A 22,253-nucleotide genomic window follows, 5' to 3' on the forward strand; every position below is an offset into this window, starting at 1 on the left:
GCATGAGGAAGTTTGGGAAATCTCATGCTAGACAGTTTCACTGGGGATTGGGGATTTCAGAGCTCCAATCCTATCCCAGTACTTTGAAAAATACACTTCTCTAATTCAACTTTACCTATTCCTCTATCTACCATGGTAGAAGATTTGCAAGACCTCTCATGTAATAAAACACAAGTTGAATAAACATTTCTCAAATCTGCTGTGATTTGAGAAGTCCAGAGAAACAGAAGGAGAGGGGAGGTGCACGGACATCTCTGTGGATGTGGATTTTCATGGAAACAGTTCAGGGTAAAGAAATCTTAATCTCTTTACAACTTCAGCCTAAGTCTTCTGCACATATGCAAGCAACAGATTCCCCTGGAAGGGAAGGGGACTATACTTAAGCAGTACAGCAACAGTACTCAGTATCTCTCAGCCTGCCTGATACGGTATGAACTGCAGCATGCCTAGTTTTGCTGTTTGTAAAGTTACTTGCAGCCATTGTTTCCACAGGAAGCAAAGGCTACCAGAAATGCTAATGCAATACATGTCTGATAATATGCCTCACCCATGGCTCACGTCTCTAGTCTCTCTCCAAAGGTTATGATTCTGGTTGTACTGTACCATACACTATGGACACGCGTTCTTGAAGGTAGCACTAGCAATCAAGCGCAAGTTGCTAAGGAGACACCTAAAACATTGCATTACATCCCCTTGTCTGTGGCATACTTCAGAAAACAATGTAAGAGCAGCAGTAAAAATAAACATTTCTTTCTAATTTTCTAGATGTCATAATATTTGCCAAAGCTGCAAGGAAAAGCAGATTACCTGAAACAGAGAGAAAGGAGTTAATGGAAACAGAGGCAGATGGAACAGCAAGCCTGATCCAGCCTCCCAATCATTTTGTACATAACAGAGAAAGAGACAATGTGCAAAAAATAGACATTCACATTTTAGCAGTTAAACTTTTATTTTACCTTTTTAAAATTATTTACTTTGTTTTTTTCTACAAAAGGCAGACATTGATTGTTGATCTGCAATTTTTCTGAGTGCGCGCAGAGATGCAAAAAAGGGTTATTGGAGGATGAAGGACAGGGAAGTGCTCTGACTATACTTTCACATGTCATGATTAAGGTGGCATTAAAGCTTAAGTCCCAGTATTAATATTCATAACAGATAGTTTCCTTCCCCGTACACTGTTCTCAGTTCATATCAATTGTGTTGAAAACCCATTCGGTGAATTTCTTCAGTTTCTCGGTTGCATTCTGGGATTCCTCCTGTAACCTCAAGTTGTCTTCCCGCAAATGTTGCACTTCAGCCTGAAGGCTGGCCTTGTCCTCTTTTTCCTTAGGCATGAGGAAAAACACAGATCTTAGTGGAAATTTTAGGTCATGCTTCCTACCTGTATAGAGAGTCAAGAATCTCTTAAGAGAGCATGAGTCTCATTCTTTATAAGGATTTTATGTACAGTAACACATGGTTTTATACCTAAGGGACATTTGTGACATTTCATTCCTCACTTTTTGCTTGAATGAGCAGGATTTCTCTATATTAAATTCTAATAAGCTGGCTCCCCAAGTGGTGAAATAAAATTGGGCACACCCTGTTCTGTATGTACAACACGTATGTACAACAGCTGATGGTAAACTAAGTAAGGGATAGGAAATATTCCTGCAAATACTTCCCCAGCTAAGAGACTTTTCATCTGACCACAGCAGATCCTTCTTGGACCAAACAGGCAGTAACACAATACAGGAAGTTTCCACAGTAGAAATTACATGTTTAGATAATACTCTCACTTTTCAACATCAGCAGGATATATTTACATGGACCGACTTCAAGCCTTTCGCAGTGTTACCTGAATTAGGAGTGGAGGCACTCTGAATCACCCTCCTAATTTAAGCAGAGGACTTGGATGCCTACAAATTTAGACATTCCACCTTAGCCTTGAACAGTTAGAAGTATGGCCTGAGAAAAGTAGTAAAGAATTGTCTTTTTCTCATACAAGGATGAGACCGTCACAGGCTCAGGCACGGCAAAGCAGGACTATACAGTTATTAGCATCACCTATCAGCACTAAATATATGTCTTACAGATTTTCTGTAGATGAAATGTTTACCTTCCTTAAATCCTCTTGCAGCATCTTCAGCAAGCCTTCCAGTTGGTCCACTTTAGAGGCGAGAGTTGGAGGAGATTCTTTACTGTTGAAAGCAGGAAACAAGAATAGGTATTAATATGATTTACTATCTTCACATAGGGTAGCTAACAGCCTTGTCTATACAAAGTGGCTTTATATAGGTATGCACTCAGGTACACTAAGAATTCACAAAATGAACAAGAACCTAACAAAGTACACGGAACACATGCAGCACACTAATCAACAAACAAATTTAACTCATGATTAGTTGGGGCCATCCCATCACTTGACTTCTCTCTACTTCTGCTCATTATACGTGCCTTGAATTACCATTGCTTTGGACACGTTCACAAACATCTCAGACAAAGAACCTGCAAAAAGCTTCAACTGTACTTACGATTCTTCTGTTTTCACTTCCCACCGCCATCTTCATGAGAAATTGTGAACAGTTCTTCTGTGAAGCCTGGAGATGGCTTCCAAATAAAGACAGTCCTACTCTCTTCCTCAGTTTGTAGCTGAGGAAGCCTGCATATCTGGCGTATTTACTTACCCTGTATAAGGCTTTATCTGTGCAGTAAGCTGGTCCTCAGCCTGATCACTACTGGAGGCGACGCTCACAGATCTGTGATTTTCATCAGCAGCAGCAAAGAATGAAGCTCGCTGAACTGAGAAGGCAAACATACAGAGAAAAGCAATGGCAGCAGCAATGATTATTCGTTCATGCACAGCACAATGGCTACACTGCAGGATCTCAAAGCAATCTAAGTCTGTCTCAAGCAAGATAAGGTGATGATATGTCATACCAATATCCACTTGACAGAAGCAAACCGGCATTGGAAGTGTTGCACCAGGTTCTCTGCTGTATTGAATTTAACAAGCAAATTACTAGCTCTGGCACAGCACCGCATGCTCAGAGAGATCATACATCACCCGCAGGCTAAGAAGCTCTCCAGGAGGGAGATGCTAGAGAGTGCAAACCAGAGATGCCCCGGTGGCGCTCACAGAGTCCACCCAAGGCCAGTTCCAACAGAGGCAAGAAGCCAAGCTGGAACAACAAGAGCGGTGCAGAACTTCCAGAGTACAACTGCATGACACTGCCCAATAACTCAGTAACTATATTTAGTTCCTTCACTCCATAAAGGATCCCTTTATTTTGAGGAAAGAAAAGCTCACTGTGCACAGTTTACATGGAAAGTAAAATGACAAATGTAATTTTTTCAGAACCCAGAATTTTTTCCTTATGCCTTAGAAAACCTTTTCAGACTGAAATGTGAAACCTCTTTCCTGCCTTGTGTCTATACTTTTTTGTCCTGCAACTGCTCAGATGTTTTAACACATCTCTAAATCACTATCACATGTGGTGTGACTGTAAATTACCGAATGCCCCTACCTCTGGAGTTTCCTAGCATAAACAATAACATAAACACTTTTTAGTTTAATAAATTAGCATCTCTCTCCCTCAGCAGCTGCTGGTCTTTCACTGGAAATAGAACAGTATCATCTTTTTCTGCCTGGCAGATTTTTATTCTGTGCTTTCAATAAGGCTAAAATCAACACGCCTTGGTATTTGATGGAATTTTTCCTGCTCCTCTCTTTTTCCTCTGAATGAAAATACTGAAGGTTGGTGTAGCTCATGGATCCAGGCACCTTTTGTTTCAGCTGGTTGCAGATATTGCTATTTGTAACTTTGGGGGCTTGTGCTGAAGACACCAACCAACAATGTAGAAGAGAGGCGTGCAGGATCACAAATCAGAATTTAGGCTGCTTGGTACCTGTCAATCCCTACTGGCACCTGGCAGAGACTAGAGACTGGGATTATATTGACATCAGACAGCTGTTCCCTCTCCAAGTCAAATCTGAATATATTTTTACAGCAGTGAGATGAAGGTGCCACCCAACACATTACCCCAGCTTTTCTTCATCTGAGCTGTCAGTTTGTTACCTTCACCACACTGACTTTGTTCATGCTTCTAAAGAGAAACACAAGTGAGTTTGGGGCCTACAAAAGTGAGGGATTCACGTCAATGAGGACAGTCAAATAAATCTAACCAAAAAAAGGGAATCTTTTAAACAGAAATTGCCAACCACAGTGAAATGCATTAAAACCTGGGTTTCACCCCTATGTGGCTGTGAAAAAAACATCAGTACAAATTCATCTCCTCTTGAGGACTAAGGCTGACTCTTTCCCCAGACTGCACAGCAGAAATGAGACACAATGATCCTACAACTCCTATAGCAATAGAGCAGAGCACACATGTATGTCTTGAACACTAGCTTAGACGTGCACTGTCTTAATGATGTATATGGCTACTACCAGAGAACAGCCAAGAAAGCAAGCTACTTCACAGCCTTCTCCAACCATGCAGAATAATGTCTAAAAAATTCAGGATCAGTGAACACACTTTCATGAAGGTGGGACAGCATTTATGCAGAGGTTAGGAAAAGGCACTTCTGTTTAATGCACCTAGAAGACTTTTCCACTGGATTATAGTAACTGTAAGGTGAACTCCCTTTGGGCTGAAGTGTATTTAATTTTAAATTCAAATACATCTAGGCAGCTTACAGTTCTCTTCAGTTTACTAAGTGTCAAGGAGATGGAAAGTGCCATAGAATGAAACGACACGACACTTATGTGCAAGTCTACGTATTCAGAGTGCGCAAAGGGAAGAATGGCAATGGAAAAGTATATACCAACAAGGCATATTTCCCAAATTACCTTGGCAGCACACTTCAGCTGCGCTACAGAAACTTCTTGCTAGTGCAGTAAGCAAGCAATCATCAGTGTGCTCATGGGCTTTTCCCCTGCTACTTGACCTTACTTTTGCACTTCTGTGCCAGATGTCTTTTCCACCCTAGCTGTGATGTCTGCAGCTGCTCTACATGAAATGAAAAGTAACCAGTTTCACAGAGATTTGGCCAAACCATAGCGCATAGGGATTCCAGTATGAAGAAACAGTATCTGAGTGCTACATCCAAAGTTTTAGGCTGTTAAGACTTGAGCTGCTATTTTAAATGAGCTTAAGCTTCAGACTCAGTAGAAACAGTAACAACAACAAAAGCAAGAGTCAAGATAAAAAAAAAAAAAAATCCAAAACCAAACACTCAATGAAGCATGCACAAAGACCAGCTTTCTAAGTATTATATTCTGAAACCTTACCTTCAAAGGCTTTGGCAGCATCTACCAAGTTTGACCAGTCCAGATCAGAGGCAGAATCAGGCAATGGCATAAGACCAGGGTCTGGCATGGGCTGCCGTCTTTGCTCCTGCATATCTGTGAGGGAGCTGTCTGAGGCAGAAAACTCTCCTAGAGTAATGCAGAACAAATTATAAACTCCATTAAAAAAACCCCCAAAAAACCAAATTCCTTTCTTAATACTAATGCATCCCTATTTTTAATTTTTCTGGGATAGCACTTTTGGAACCAGAATTCAGTAGAATGTTTGATCAACTGTAGTTGACCATATACAGCACGTTACAAGCCAGTTTTCCGAGATGGTGCTTCTCACCAGGACATTCAGCTCTTTTCTAACCTGCCTGAGTCTTCGCAGCTTAGCGCTTCAAAAGCCAGTTTCTGCCTCCCCCCAGCACTGGCAGTACTCTTCCACCCAGTGATTCCTGCCTCTGCACAAGCTGAAGATACTTTGGAGGGTTCTGCAGCTTGCTGGGGCTTCTACACCCTGGCACCGATCTGCTCCTGTAAAAATACAAAATTGTGGGGTTTTTTTTCCCCTCCTCTCTTTACAATCTTGTAAACCAGTGGGATCAGACTTAGGCCTACCAAGATGAATCAGAACAAGGGAACCCTTAAAATGACTTCCAAAGCATTGCGCTTCTCAGCAGTTTAGTGAAACCTCTTGATCTTTACTGAAAAATACCCACACCTGCCCATAAGTTGGTACATGGCCCACTATGGAAAAAACATTGGCAAGCTTGAAAGAAGGATATAAAGTCCCTGTAATTTTTGTGCAAACTGGTGCCTAGCAAAGTGAAACACTTGAATTATTGCCACTAATTAGGGAAAGACCAAATTGTGAACCAACAATTATCTACTTTATTTCAGTTTACTGGCTGGACAATCAAAAAACGTGCAATGCCTGGTCAGTCAGCACATGCGTAAGCTCAGAAGCAGCAACAACCTGCTTCCTCATGCCCTCTGTCAGGACATAAAGTTTTGAAAAATTTGTAGGTGATATTAGAAGCACCAGAGATGTAGAGGCCAGAAGATGGACTGGGCACCTGGGAAGAAGCTGCAGAGCAGAAGGTTATAGTGGAGAATCCATTTGGACCAGAGCGAACAGAAAGACAGCGTGGTGGGCAGGACACAAGCCCACTGGAAAACAAATGCCACTAGTTGTGTTGCTTATTTTTGCCCTTTTTTTTTTGTTTTGGATAGTCTAATAACTATGTAACTTCGATAACTAAAATATCTTTCTAATAAGATTAGCTAAATAATATTGCTGCCTGGGAAACATTGCCCAGAAAAGCTACATTGCATTCGCTTCTTTGCTCAAAAATCTTGAATTTTTTTTTTTGTTTACTTTTTTTTGTGTTTACTTTTATAAACATAAGTTCAGCTCAGTATTAACATTGAGTATTCTGTATTATCCCGCAAAAGAGGGCAGTTATTTGGGAAGTTTTTAACATGAAAAATATTTACAATTAGTGAAAAGATACACAGAATTAGAAGAAAAAAATAACCGTTTCAAAAATTACCTGTTTTAAAAGTGTGAGTTGGGTTGTTAATTAAGAGAGATGAGTAAATAAGAGTATTTTTAGATCATTGTTTTCCCTCTTCAAAACAAACGAAGGTGCTCTGGAATGGCCGTTTTTTGTTCTTAAGATCTTTGAATTAAAAGAATTATGAATAGCTGGAAGCCAGCAAATACTTGCGGTATTAAATATCCAGCTCTACTTAATCCTTCTATCAGCAAAGGCAAGTTGGGGGGGGAGACAATTTGTGTGTCACTCAAATAGCTGGTTCTTTTATCATGCTGGCCTACATTTTATAGAAAATAGAAAAATCTGGTTTTGTTGATAAATGTAGAAAGCTTTTGTGCTAGGAGGAGCAGTTGGTTTGGTGTGGAAGAGAACATGACAGTGAAAGAAGGTTTTGTGGTTTTCTTTTCGGAAAATACAGGCATCTAAGCAAAAAGAGACCAAGTGCCACTTTCCACTTCTACTCAGATGGCATCATTAATCTTCTGACCCCAAGCCCTCAGAATCCAAATCCAAGTAACAAACAAGTGTAACCAAGTCTGCAAAGTTATTTTTGTGCATATAAAAAGCAGAAGTGAAGACAGCTCAGTTTCCTAACTCTTACACAAGAAACATGTTATACAGAAACAACAGCTCATGAAAATGTCAGGTTCAACACTGAAAACTGATGCCTGGTGATCACAGACAGATGAAAAGAATTTAAAATAGATTTCTTCAGCAGCCTTCACTGTCAAATGCATCTTAAGCATCTAAATACAGACTGTGCTTAGTGCCCACTATAGTGAGTTGAATCTATTGATAGCCTTGCGTTTTCCTCTTGAAACATACTAAAACGTGAATAAATTACAGCAGACATACTTCAGAAAACACTGCAGAATCCTACACTGTGAGATCTAGCTCTATTTCTGGAAAACACATTTAGTACACATTTAGTTATGAGGTACAGTGGGAACCTGTGAAAATTCCCTTTCTCACCGAGACATTCACATGCAGCAACACACAACCTATCAGATAATCCTACTGAGACTTTTCAGTAAACTAATGGGGGAAAGCTGACTGCCTTCTTGACAGCAGTTTACCAAGTAACTTTTTCTTGTTAGCTGTTGATGTGTCACTAAAATTAAGTAACTCAAGTCCTGTAAAATGAATAGGGTAAGGCAGCGAATTTAAAAACAGTTGGTGCAATAAAAGCTGTATCTGGTGTAGCTGTACGTCCAAATGTATAAATGGTATTTATCCACTTTTATATCATTATTTTCCTAATAGTATTTTGCTCCCATAATCCCACACTAAAGGAACTGAAAACTGAAGTTGTCACTGGTGGATAACCAGTCATACGTTATTTGCCCATTGGTCCAACTTGTCCAGATGAGTCCTGGAAGAAATGGTGAAAACTTACAGCTGATGAGGCAAATTTTTGTACTCTCTCCACAAGGTGACTGCATAACCAGTCATGCAGTCTTATACCCAGTGAAGTGAGGGGAAAAGAAGAAAATTCCCATCCTATTTTATATTTTCAGGCATGCGACTTAACTCTCCTCATTTTAGCAAAATCAAGATGGAAGCACTAATTGCCATAACAAACATTTTCCCTTAACATGATTCACAAAGGATTCCTTTGAAAGTAGAAAAATGGGAAATACACCTACCATGTAGTGATTTCATTCCCAAAGTATACGATGGTCTCCGTAATGGCAGCGACTTTGGGAGAGAAGGGTACGTGCTGGTGAACAGGACATCATTTGGCATGGCTTGGTCCAAGAGCGAGGCCCGTGAGGTGAAGAAGTGGTCCCTTTGACCACTGTAAATACTCTCGTCTGACAGAGTCCTTTGCAAGGCACGCCTTGTGGTAGGAGTGCTGGGAAAGGGAGACTGACAGGACAGAGTGTGAGACTATACATTCATAAAAACAAATAAAAAGAAATGAGAAAAAAAAAGATCAATAAAGAAGCTTTTGAAGTCTATGTTGCAATTGTTTTTTAAAACTTTTTTTTTTTTTTAAATAAGAAAGCAAGTGTTAACATAGTATTTTTTCAGAGTGGATAGGAAAAAGAACTAAAGGAATCTGTTTTGAAGATTATAACTAGATAACATATATAGGTCTTTTTTAGCCAATCTCACATTCTACCTTTTAAACACCTTTCAAACTTCTCCTGAAGTAGAAATCTCAGGCAGCCCTCACAGATTCTAGAGCTGATGTGTAGCAGAGAGATGTTTACAGAAACAGACTGAATGCTGCATAAACCAGAGTTCTCCCCACTTGCCTGGGGGAGGCTGCCTTCCTGTGGGCAGAGCACCAGCAAATGCCAACTAATTAAGAGTCTCATATTACCGAACAACTAGGAACACCCACCACTGCTTTGATTCTTCAGAAGGATTTGAATCAAAATTAAATAAGTAGTCCCACGAGCAAGGGAACTTGCGTCTTAGCCCCACCATCATCCCAGCTTCCTCCATGCTCCACACAGGAGAAAGCAACACTGTGGTTAGCCTGGAGTTACGTACTCTCTGGCCAGTGCCAGCGAGCTGCTATCAAACCATTCCCATCAGCAGACACACTGATTTTCATGAAACCTGCAGCAATACAACTATCTCTAAGACATAACATTTCTTTACGGTTTGGTTGAAATTTGGTCCAAAGGCTTTCAAGGAGAAATTGCAAACAGAAAGGAAGACCTCACCATCCTCATTTGCTCTGTAAGCAAGTTTAAACAAAAAGGGAGATAATGTGATTTCCGGAAAGAGTGATTAAATATTATAAAGAGTTGCTCATTTGCACAGTAAAATAGTTATCTCTTCTCAGAAAAAGGAAAAAAAAATGTTTAAACAGACGGTAATCTATTCCTGCGATGAAAATCCCACACTACAAGGTGGGAGAAGAGTGTGGAGGAGGGACTATTGGTACTGTTCAATGGAAGTCAATCTGCCAGAATTTTTTCCCCCCCAAACATTACAAATTCTAATATTAAAAGACTGCTGCAGGTTTTGCTTTTACAGATTAAGGATCAGAAACAATTAAGATTACTTTCAAAAACCTGTTATCATCAAAAGACAAGGAAGGAAAAAGAAGCCATGTGCCATGCCAACTGTCTATTACATCAGCTTCTCCCTTCTGCATTGCCTCCCTCAAGACACGCCCATCACAGTATGAACCTTGCATATACAGCTAACACTACAGAAATCACAACTTCTGGTACACAGTTCTCACTTGTGTTACATTGAGGATCAGGCTGCTTTTTTATTCTGAAATTTAAAAGCTCAATCAGCAGGTTCATGTTATGATCCAGTGAAATCTCCCAGCACTTGTACTGAAGTGGCAAAGGAAAAGAAAAAGCTGCTAAGTCAAGCAATGTTTACTCAAGGGTCGTATAGTTCACTTAGTGTTAAACAACTGGGAGCTGGAACCACCAGTTAATATCAGACCTTGAGACTAAGAGGTTGCACAGATAGGAACACCTGATGGAGTTGAAACAGAGTAAATGCTGGTAAGAATTGTCTTTAGTAATAGAGCAGAGGGAAGAGAAAAAGAAGGGTGACTTGTCTGAGAAGATACAATGCATTAAGTAGTAGGTAAGGAGATAAGGAAGGCTGGGAAGATAATAAAAAGACGCACAAGACAGAAATCACAGCCTAGAACAAATTCTACTAGCAAACAAAGCTTTTGGCAGCCAACAGACAGGAAGGAGGAGAATTTCTGGTCTGTGTGCAGCAAACTGATGAAGAGCATTATCATTCTTTTTCTTTTTTCTTTTTTTTAAACTGTCAAAGAATTTTTATGCTGTTAAGAGCAACTTTTTTGCAAGATGAAATATAAATGCAGCTGACAGAAATGAGAGTTACTTTGAAAATGGAAAAGATTTAATTTATTGGTATGATAGAGTGTTAGCAACTTGCTGAAATTTATCAAAAGTGTAACCTGAGTTAACATACTTGTTACAGTCACCAGGAAATAAAGATCAGGGTAAGAATTGATTCACTAACCCCAAAGCAGAAAACCATGGTCTTCAGGTCACCTCTTTAAACTGAATGGGATTTCTTGGAATGAGAACAACCCCCTTGCTCAAAACAGCCAACGGGATGCTCACATCTCCACATCCCACTCCCCTCAGAACTACCACAAACATAAGAAAACCATATCTTGCCATTGGCAAGTGGGTTTCCTCCCCCCCTCCCCCACCCTCCAGCCTCAAAGGTAACATCTGAAATAATCTGTGTACAGAACCTAGCACTTACAAGTTTTAATAAGCCACTTTGGGTTTTACAAGCAAAGAAAGAAGTTGCAGCTCTTCTGCATGGTTGCTGTGGAAACCATTTGGGCTCTAGGTGATGAGCCTGAGCTGTTAAGTACTGACTGTATACAGAGACTGTAGAAATTGAGACATTCTCTTCAAAATGACGGATTTTTAAAATATGTATATATGCACTTTTGTGTTATTATACACATTTTACACATCAGGAAACATTTCTAACTATTTATTCTGTATAAATATTTGCTGAAGTTTAGGAAGCATTCTTGATCCTTGTGCAGTAATAGGATTAGAGAGGCATAAAACTGTGCTTTTTGCAAGGAGTTTCAATACTGTCAAGTCGTCACAGCCTAGTGATGCAATCAGAGAAGAACAATTCAAATGCATAAGACAGCACTACAGTATTTTCCATGAGCCAGCAGTCCTAAACATTCTTTGCAATTTGGTATACTAGTCTCTTTAAATTTGCACACAAAACTGTAATAATACTGCAGTGACTGTAATAATGAAACCGTTCCCCAAATACACTTCTCTAGTAGGTAAGTCTGTGATAAACAGATGACTTGTTGTCCATGATGAGAATTCAGGGAGTCCCTTGCATTTTATTTTCCTGTCATGGGTATGACTAGAAAAACTCCAATCTGAGAAACTCTGGAGTCCAATGCAAAGTCCAACCGAGTAAGCTCTGTATGAATGAACGCTTCAGCTTTGACTGCTTTGAAAGCACTCTCAGCATCTTCTACACAGGAATCTTAAAAGCTTCACAGCCTTCATCCTGTTCCAAACTGTGATGCATTTGCTGTATGAGTTGATATGCTTAGGCAGCAATGAACTCAATCATCAAATTCTTATAAAGTGTAACTGTACACATTTCTATTTTGTAACAACCAAACTATGAGGACCTGTGTGTTGCTCTGCAGGTATTCTCAGATTTCACTTAACTGTGACAAGAGATGGCCAGATGACAGACTCTCTCTTTCACATACCTTAAAATTCTTCTGGGATTCAGGTGTTGGGCTATCAAGATCTATCAATTTCTTCAGCTCTTCTTCAACGGTGGACTTGGATGCTCGTTTCGGTGATGCTCGTAGATCTCTCGCTGAAGCACGCAGCCGAGGGTGGGCCATTTCATTGCCATCACTCTGGTGGCGTCTTAAATGAAATGGGAACAGACACATTCAGGTCTCAAAGCCCTGGTTCAAGAGGTATGAATGAAACAAGAATTATAGCACCCTCAAGATTTTCAAAGAAAAAACCTAGGTGGGGGGCACGGAGGAAGGAAGGAGTTCTGCTAATACTGTAGAGCCTGATCTTAATGAGTACCTGCTGAAGCAATAAACTTGTTAAAAAAAAATCAACTAGCAATACACTCAAAGGTTATCATAATACATTTTCCCAATAAGGGACTGAATCTATTAATATAACGTATATTCTGTACAAAACTAAAAAAATATAAATGTCTTAAATGAGCCCAAAAGCTGCAAAATCACTATGTTTCTTAAATCTTTTAACTGTCTTATTATAAAGAGGTTTTCACAAAGTTTCACCATCTCCTTCTGGCAGCCAGTTATCAGTATCATCTAGGGATACTGTGCTTGACCCAATAAAAGTCAAGAAAGGCTGAATAAATTACTTTGAAATAGGCTTTCTGAATCACTTGCTTTCCAAGTCACGCTAGACTTAAAGGAACAATATTTTCACTAGTAAGTTGTTTCTCAGCTTCTCTTTCAAAAGAGATGGTTGCATACTGTAACTCAGAGAGACCTTGGCTTGCTTTAAGCCACTTAGACTGGATGCTGGCAGCCATCTTAACAAGGCAACACGGAGTGCCACAGAGCTAATGAATAGCATGCATGGTACTACTACACAGATGAGAGGCTTAAGGAAGAACTCAGGCTCTATGTTAAGAGGATTTTTAATATTTGCTTGAACAGCATTTTTGAGTCATCTTTAAGAAGTCCCAAGGAAAGATAAGCTTTAATAGGACTGAAATCCATACAGTGCTCTAGAAACAATAAAAAAAATCTTTTACAACTTAACAGTGAATTAGATTAGCCAGCTATCAAATATTTAAGCTTGACTGCAGAACTCTAGATTAGAGATTAAGTTCTACAAAAGACTAAGCATTCTATTAAATAGTCTTGAGCTCTTCTGTACAGGGAAGAGCGACAGATCTCAGTGCTTCTTTACAATTAAAGTAAATAACCAAACAAGAGAATCAAAAAACAGTCTTACTTTCTTGAATCCATAAACCCCACTGAGTTTATTGTCCCTTCTGGCTTTTTCCATCCAATCAGATACTTGCTAGTAGCACCCTGGCGAGGGTAGAAAGTCCTAGGACCAGATGAGGAGGAAGAGGAGGAGGAGAAAGAAGGTGCGAGCTGGGGTGAAGTAGCAGAATGAAGCTCTTCTTTAGGTGAGCTTCTGGCACTGGTAAAAACAACCGGGCTGGCAGAGTGTCGTGAGCTCATGGTACTAGGAGAAAAACATAATAAAGACAATATTTGCCTCAAATGTGTGTATATGCACCTTGTTTAACTATTTTTAAAGCAGAACTCCGGGCACAAGATGTTAGTCTTATCAATAGTGGGTAGAGTAGCAAAACCAGTTTGCTATTCTTAAGAGCCTTCCACCAATGTTTCATTAAAAAGATCTCACATAGTAATGAACAGTTTTGTAAGCAACCTCTAAGGATGCAATATACCACCCTCCCCTCATTCCCCTTCACAAATAGGAAATCTAGGGTTCATGGTCATTAGGCAGCTTAAAAGTAATAAAAGAGATTGTAGCTGAATTAGCAAAAAAGAACGCAAGTCCAATTTCTTGCTGGAATTCCTGGCTGTGGAAGAAAACATACTGTGCAGGAACTTAAGCAACAGGAAACATCTCTTTAAGACCCCACAACAAACCAAAGAAGAAACCCACGCATCTTTCAACAGAGGGCTTCCTGGATTTTGCCTAAAAAGCCGTTACCAATTGCAAAGACAGACTCTTAAACTGAGAAGTTTGAGCAGGTCTCTAACTTATATCACAATTCATCTAGCCAGAAAAAACAGTTGGGATGACCAACTGCATCTTATTTGTTGGAAAAAGGAAGATGCCTTTAGAGGGGAGCTACTATTCATTTATGCTAATATTCCAATCTGATGCAACTTGCATCATATCAGGAACACTAGAGCTTAAGACAGTATTTACTAGAACAACCTTAGAAGGTCAGACATTTCTAAGTACAGTTACAGGAAAACTTTGTGTACAGCCTTAGTACTGAAATAGCACTATATATTTGAAGACCAGTTTTCTATCAGCTCTCTACACAACTTTGCCACATTTTCATCCCTGTATCCAACACTGCAAGGAAGGAATTTGAAACAGATGGCCCGGTGGTAAAGAACAGTTTCTGACTGAGAAATAAAAATTAGCAGGAAGGCTGAATAAAGTCTCTGAATAATCTCTTCGCTCTTAGCTTAACAGAAAATTCTTTAACACTCTTTTCATATCTTGATAAAACAATGCATTTTCACATCTCTCTCTCACTGAAACAGAAAAAAGAATTTAAGGTTAAACTTATGTTGCCACCTGGGAAAATAATCTCACCTACATTTAGCCTTACAGAAGTCAGTTACCTAATCTATGCCACTTGTCTGGCTCCTGGTGTAGTCAATGGAGAAATATCCTTAGGAGGTGATTCTCCTCATTTTAAATTAGGAGTCTCAGACAGGGAGAATTAATGCTTTGGAGTTTCTCCTCTCCCTCCATTGACCACAGATGGAGTCTAAAAAGTCACCTTCGACTGTGTTTTATTTTCATATGGCTCAAGTTAAGCACCATGAGTCCCAGCAGCTAAGTGCTGCAGATTTAATGAGGAGTCCGAGTGGACTGTAGTCTTCCCACCTCAACCAGCACTGGCTGCTGCAGCCCATGCTTCCATCTAATGGGGATGGCTGTGAAGTCCCTCTCATCAGGGGCAAGATGCATCTCCCCATATGTATGCAAATCAAATGTCAATAGTACGGATTTTGTATTATAGAATTATTTTTTTCTTCCCTCCACCTGTACATTTGAAAGGCCTTTACAAAAGACGGCAGGTTGCGAAAATACAGGAAGAGATTTTCCTGTCCATCAAGCCCGTGTATTTGGTGCTGCACATTACAACCTTCATATTTGTAGCAGCTACAAGTAAACACGATTTATAGCAAGAAAGCAGAGGAAAGTAAGAGCTAGGGGGAGAGGCAGTAAATTTCTCTTCATTCCCCCTTCTCTCTTCTTTTTCAATACTGAAAGAAAATTCCTGCACATGCCGAGTAAACCAGCCCATCTGTGAGGCATCACCACCACAAAATTAAACCACCGAGATTTGGGGAATATGCACATCTTTAAAGAAAATGTATGGGGCTTGCTTTTTTTTTTTTCATTTTTACCCCCTTCTAAATACACTCAAGAAGTGGAGAAGTCTTTTGTTTCAGTGTAGGAAAAGGGAAGTATGATCACATTTCAGAACTCTTTCATCCATCAGGTGGTTCTCAAGGAAGTGCTAGTTATGGGAAAACATTTCTTGATAAAAACAATAGCAACTCCTAGGTAGACTGGTAGTGTTGATCCTTAATATTACTAGGCAAAGAGGCAACAAATGATGTTCAGTATGCACTACATGAAATTTATATATAAAATGCATATGCATATATAATAAAATTAATATAACATTTTATTATATATCATATTTTATTTATGCATTGTGTATTATTATACATATTATTAATTTAATATTTATTATAATATGTATCATATAATAGATGCCAAGAGCAGCCTGGCAAATAAGCAAGAAAATGAGCATACAGTTTAAAATACACTTCTCTTTAACGTGTATTGCATATTTTGAGCCGTGGTTTTACAACATAGTATTTTGGGAGGATATTCTGTTTCAGGAACTATGTACAGAACTGTGGATATGACTGATGCTTTTCACCCTACAAGTAAACACAAGCAGGTCAATAGGGTCCTGACAGATAAATGTTAACTGAGAGCATGTTTGCAGAGCAAAAGGCTTTGGATAAACTCTAGAAAAACTAAATCAGAGCAGGAGCACTGCGATAGTGATGGGAAGTTACGAGAGTATTTGACACCAAGAGGCACGCAGAGAATTCCTCATACTGTAACAGACACCTGGACCAGCTTGACTATATCTGGAAGAAATTCAGTCCTCATATTCTCAGGACACAGAGACAGTTAGTGATGGTCCCCCACCTCCCACCTCAATTATTTGGACATCAAGGATTAAATTAAGGAAAAATTTAACTACTACAGGGCAATCTGAAAGAATTGCAGATGAGCCATTCATAAAAGTATTCTACAATCATTAAATAATATTTTAAGTATCTTAAGATTATTAGAAGTAATGAAAAAGGTACTTGAAACCGCCATGATTTTCCTTCTAGTTTTGGTAAGAGGACGATAAGAAACTGTATCGTTTCGGTGGAAATGAAAGTTTGATTTTATTTTTTTCCTAGGGAATTCATGCCATCAGCGCATATGGCTTCATTTAATGACATTCAGCTATAACGATTCTGTATAATTACTGGCCTACATAATGCAATTCTCCTGGGATGCTATGAGAAATCTGCACAATCATCAGGAAGGACTTTAGGAATGGGGGTGGAAAAGAAAAATAATACCCAGCCAGAAGCTCTGCTGTAAAAGTTAATCACTATAATTTACATTTTGCCACCAATTCTCAGGTACAAGTTCTTTTATGCACCATCGAATGATCTGAACACTAATTATCGCTCCTGTCTTCTACAGACACAAACACCCTAATTTGTGGTTGTTTTCTTTTCTTTTGTCACTGAGTTCTTTTTAGGGCAAAATTCCTTTTCTTCTTGCTCAGAAACCCAACTCTAAAGATGTCGGAGACATTCTGGCATCCACAGGCAAAAGGTAAAAATCTGAGAGGCAACAAAGGATAACAATTTAGAAACCGATCGAGAAACACACCAATTAAGCTGTTCATTGCTCACAAAAAGTAGCCTGTTCAGAATCATCCTTTAGTCTCCTCTCCTTCACCTCCTTGAAGCAGGCAGCTGTGGTTACATTTTGGAAGTGTCAGTTTAACAAGCCTCCAGCTCCAGGCTGTTGTGCCTCCACAGAAAGAGCTATGGGAGAGTTGGCAGCAAACAGCTGGACCTAGGATATCCTCAGGTCAGCACTGCTGTTCAGTGTGCAACCACCAACTGAGGATGCCATGAGAAACAAAATGGAAGCTTTTTAGCCCAGACTGTGCGCCTTTGCTTTATTGTGAGACAAACACGTGTTCGAGTCTTCAAAAATAAGAAATAATAAAGAAGGAACACATGTCAGTCTGTTTTTTCTCTGCCAAAATAAACTATGTGGGTACAAGGATTGCAGTATTTCTCAAGTATCACTCCCCCCGTGTTCTACAAATTTCTACTGCTCCTCTTTGCAAAGAGCTGCATTTTTAACATCTGATTTTTAAACAAAACTGGAAAAAAACCCCAACTGTCATCTTTAGCATAAAGCCTAGGGAACCTTTAGCTGGAAATTTCAGTAACAGACCCAAAAAACCATGTAGAGAGTCATTTCAGCATCATGAGAGAAACATCACGTAAATTAATCCAAATCAACCAGAGAAAATACCATGTTTGGAGACACAACACTATCATGTAATAAATAATGAGACAACATCCTAGACTTAAGTTCGCAATCAAGTTGCAAAGTATATCCATGGCAGACAAAGATGACAGCTGTCAGGGTATGCCTGCCCTGTGAAGATACGGTTCTTTCTATTAAATTTTCTCAGCTTTTCTACCGAACTAACCCTATTTGGTGCTCAGAGAAGAGGAAACCAGAACCTCAGATGTACAAAGATGCCATTCCCATTAGGCACACCTTTACAATAAAGCTTCCAAGAGTTACATGTAAGTTTTCCAGGCTTCTCTGAGTCGCTTCTGAAAAAAATCCTTCCAAACAGAAATGCTACTGACAACTTTATTACAATCAGCATTTTGTATAAGAATCTCACATTTAATGCTACTGCTAGCTACATTCAGACCAGTACTGCAGGGCATGTGGTAAATTCTAATGAATGTTAAAAAAATGCATATAAACATGCTTGTCTTAAAATAAAAGGAATGCAACTGTAAATAGCCACCATATAGATTTTTACCTCCAAGAAAGGGGCACATGCTAACATTGCCCAAAATCTAAGTAAATCCCTCTGCATAGTGTTTTCTACAGACTTACTTGAGTAAGTCCTTCATGCATGCATAGCTACGAGACACACCAGTCTCAAAGACCTGGTGGGATTTATACCAACTGAATATGAGCTTTAGTGCCAAAAATGGCCTACCAAGAAGCAGAAAACCAGGGCAGGACCACCATTAATAGATTACTTAGTCAAAATTACCATGACAAAGTACATGGAGGCCATTCACTTACATTATGGTCTCTATGACAACCCCTATTTGCAGCTACTGTATGAGGAGTTGTTAAACTGTCTGAAAAACATCTAGCCTTGCATAAATATAGCTTTGCTCAAAACAATTAGCAAAAATTGCTTCAGACTTCCAGCCTGTAGGTATTTTAGATGCACACTCAAAACAGATGTGCCTTAAGAAAAAAACCACAACAGTCAGGCTCCGGAAAGGCAACAAATGATGATGATCACACATCTTCCTTGAAAGAGCTGTGTTTTTTTTCTTGTTGGTAGTATGGCACAGTATGAGTATTTTTCAAAAAGCGCACTAAATACTTCTTGGGAAGTGGATTAGGAAAATGGTCTAAAATACTTTCTGCCTCTAGCAGCTCTGATTAACTTGTAAAGCGGGTATCTTCCATCTGAGGTTTTCAAGCACATTATACATGTACTTGATATTGCCAATCTTACAAGTGCCAAAACTGAGGGAGAGAAGGAAGGTGACTGTCATGTGTCGTATCCACAAGGTTCCAGCAGAATGAAAATCTACGTGCTAGCACTCCCAAGCACCTCGCTCTCAGTCTTGATCATACTGACTGCAAGCAGATTTCTAAACAAAAAGACTGGGGAAAAAAATTGCAAAACATCTGAAACATGTACTTGCAAAACTAAAAGAACCTCATATTAAACACAAATATTATGTGCATTAGCAAAATGGACTGATTTCCTTTCTGATTCATATATGAACTGCAGTTCTTGCAAGATATTCCTTATAAAAACATCAGACATGTCTGTCTTACATTAGTTTAGTAGCAGCAGTATGGATCATGCTCTCAAAGACATTCTTTAGCGTTATAAGCAGTAGTAGATGCGAAGACTACTACTGGTGGTCTTAATTTTCAAGCATTCTGGACAGTGAGATCTTTCAAAACACTGGTTAACATAAGTAGAAACCTCTCTTCAACATCCACTTCTCACTTTTGATAGGCTAGAGAGTGAGAATGGGAAAATGAGTGTGGAGGGGTCAATCTCATAAGAGGTGAAAATTACCTTGTATGCGAGACGGCATCACTAAGACTGTAAGCACTGTTCTCCCTTGTTAGAGGATTGGAGGCTGGTTGACTCTTGCTGTGAATATCCAGGCTCAGTGAAGACTCGGTCTTTCGGTCTATGTGGCTGTCTTTTTCCAGTGTCCTGTCTGCAATGGAGACCACTTCGCTGGAGCTATGCCACAGCGGTGCCACTTTCTCCTTTGTTAGCCCTGTACGGGGAGATGTTGCTGCTCCCAGGGAGGCAGTGCTGCCATGGCTAGGCCCGTACGAAGTGGTATCTATGCCACTATCAGCTGAAGTCCCTTGAAGGTAGTTGTAGCTGTTCAGCTCTGATTCAGTGCGCTCTCCACTGTCATACCATTTCTCATCACTGTGAGCACTGGAGGCATTGCTGGAGAGAGTATTGCTGCTGGAATGGCTGGAGTAGTGGCTGTCAGACTACAGAAGAAACAACAATCCAAAAAAAACCACACTTTGTAGGTTTATTTCAGAATTATGGCAATAAAGAGGAGGAGGAAACAAATGATTACAAAAGTCACAGTATGAGCTCTTCTACCTTGAGGTGTTGGATAGATACAACGAGGAGACTAATAACTCTAAAAATTTCATTCCAACACAATGCATGTGCTCTGTTCTGAGTGCACATAAAAAGCCTTCATATGGATTTGGAAGCCATGACTTAACTATTCAGGGAAAGCCAGAGTTGTTTGTATTTTGTCCTAAAATACATTACACTGTTTCCTTTCAAGCACAGTTCTGCTCAGCCCAGTCCAATGAAATCGGCTGAGCTGTGTAGACTTTGACTTGGTTTGTAACTACTATAATTAAAAATATTCAAATTTGAAGACTCCAGCATTTTAGAACACGAAACATAACTAATCCACAGAAAGGGCACGTTATTTTCATAATCCAGTTGCCTATCAAAAGATAAAGTAGGGCAAGATAACCACTGCTCTTCCTACCCCTTTGTAGTAGGGTATATTTCCTCCTCAGCAGGAGTGTCCTTTGCAAATGACCACTGAAATGCCATTTAACTAATCTGAAATTGTTTTCCGAAAAGCAAAATTGCAAGAAAAGAAGCTTTAATGCAATGCTTTTAAGTTGTCCCACCAGGGCATGCCAGCGTCTGGCTGGTTTGTGTGTTCCATCCTTGGTTACAGCCAGCTGTTATGAAGAAGCTGAATGCCCTCAATTCCATAGTGGGCATTGGTGGAATATCCGATTACAGGAAGAAGTTCTTGCCATACACTCATCACTGCTTAGTAGCTCACCTACCTTTAGGGTACTGATATCCATCTGAACTCCTTAACTTCAGTTTTCATCTACAGATCTTATCTATGTTCTGATCATCTATATAATCAGAACCGAACCAGTTTTTCGGTAAGCAATGGGCTTGTTTGGTGACCAGATGGTCCAGGAATAAGGGAAGGGATGGAAATGAGACATAGAACCATCTCTCTTATCTGTCTACCCCTGGAGTTTTACCAAACAGGCATAGACAGAGATCCCAGCCAAATATAAAAGATTAGATACTGTTTCTGTTTTCACTGGAAAAAGAAGGAAAAATAGAGAATTGATGTATACTGAGAACAAGAGATTTCAGCATCCACATTTCTTATTATACTATAGCAAGAATCAACAGAAAAACAGGAGGAATATTAAGTTGATCTGGACTCCTAGTTATCTCCAATTGAAGTTACTGCTCTTCATTAGGAACTGCATCACTCCCCCCCATCCATCCGTCTACATAAGGAAGATTTACTTTAACAATGACTAAATGAGAAGAATGCAAGCATTAATAATTCCAGTGCTACACTTTGCACGCAAGCTAATGAGTTATGTATGACATCATTATACAGTCAAACACATCTCATGGAAAACAGGTCAATCTAAATATAAGAACTAGTTTGTGCTCCAGGGAAGATGAAGACAGATGTGGTGTTGGTGGTGTTTTTGGTGTGTTTTTTTTTTTTTTTTAAATAATAAAGATACATTGCTATGAATTAATAACCTAAAAGCAACACTGCCAATTGTATTGACAGAGGAGTGCTGGTAAGCAGGAGCAAATAACAGGAAGTAATTAAAGATGTTCTCACACCTAAATAAATGCAGCTAACCCCTTTCAGCATAATCACGCAACGTAAGTCCGTATTTTAGCTGGTTGTACAAATAAAAAACAAACCCCAAGTGATACAGCTTATTGGGTAATTTAAGGTTTAAAGCGTGGGGTTTTTTTGAGTCTAGTGACTTAAATAATTTTGAGACATTTTACATTTATGAACATTACTGCATTTATCTATCTCTCTGTATGTAAATCAGGAAGCGATACCAAAAAGGTGTGACTATCTAACTCTGCAGAGACAGAAAGGCAGAATTTACCATTTAGACACCAAACACAAATAAAACAAGAAAGATTTTTTTCAGCAGGATTCTAGCAGACCTTTCAGACAAAGTCTTCCAGCAGCGTGCAAGGTAGGTTATGGAAAGGGAAGTAGTATTTACACTAGATGAGGAAAGTGGAGAAAATACAAAACCAAAAGCAAGATCATTATTCTGTTTCAAAGCAGCAACTTTGAGTGTTGCATTATAAAATATATTAGTAAACTTTTAACTTTCACATGTGAGGTCTAGGAATAGCTTTGCAAACTCCCACAAATCCTCTACTTAGCACAAGATTAAGGGACAAGAAGTTGCTG

The 22,253-nt window shown here is 39.4% G+C and overlaps 1 protein-coding gene across 1 annotated transcript in view; it reads right to left on the reverse strand.

Annotated features, from left to right (window-relative positions):
- Positions 1–1,181: 1,181 nt before the first annotated feature.
- Positions 1,182–22,253, reverse strand: part of SIPA1L1 (signal induced proliferation associated 1 like 1) — a 75,806-nt gene continuing 54,734 nt past the window's right edge. Inside the window, exons 13-20 of the mRNA XM_075712632.1 lie at positions 19,556–19,995; positions 13,315–13,554; positions 12,066–12,231; positions 8,482–8,725; positions 5,274–5,420; positions 2,667–2,781; positions 2,099–2,180; positions 1,182–1,325 (exon numbers count right to left, since the gene is read on the reverse strand). Coding sequence (XP_075568747.1) covers positions 1,182–1,325; positions 2,099–2,180; positions 2,667–2,781; positions 5,274–5,420; positions 8,482–8,725; positions 12,066–12,231; positions 13,315–13,554; positions 19,556–19,995 — 1,578 coding nt within the window. The remainder of the gene's footprint in view (positions 1,326–2,098; positions 2,181–2,666; positions 2,782–5,273; positions 5,421–8,481; positions 8,726–12,065; positions 12,232–13,314; positions 13,555–19,555; positions 19,996–22,253) is intronic.

This window comes from Pelecanus crispus, chromosome 6 (assembly GCF_030463565.1).
Source record: "Pelecanus crispus isolate bPelCri1 chromosome 6, bPelCri1.pri, whole genome shotgun sequence".
Classification (NCBI taxonomy): domain Eukaryota; kingdom Metazoa; phylum Chordata; class Aves; order Pelecaniformes; family Pelecanidae; genus Pelecanus; species Pelecanus crispus.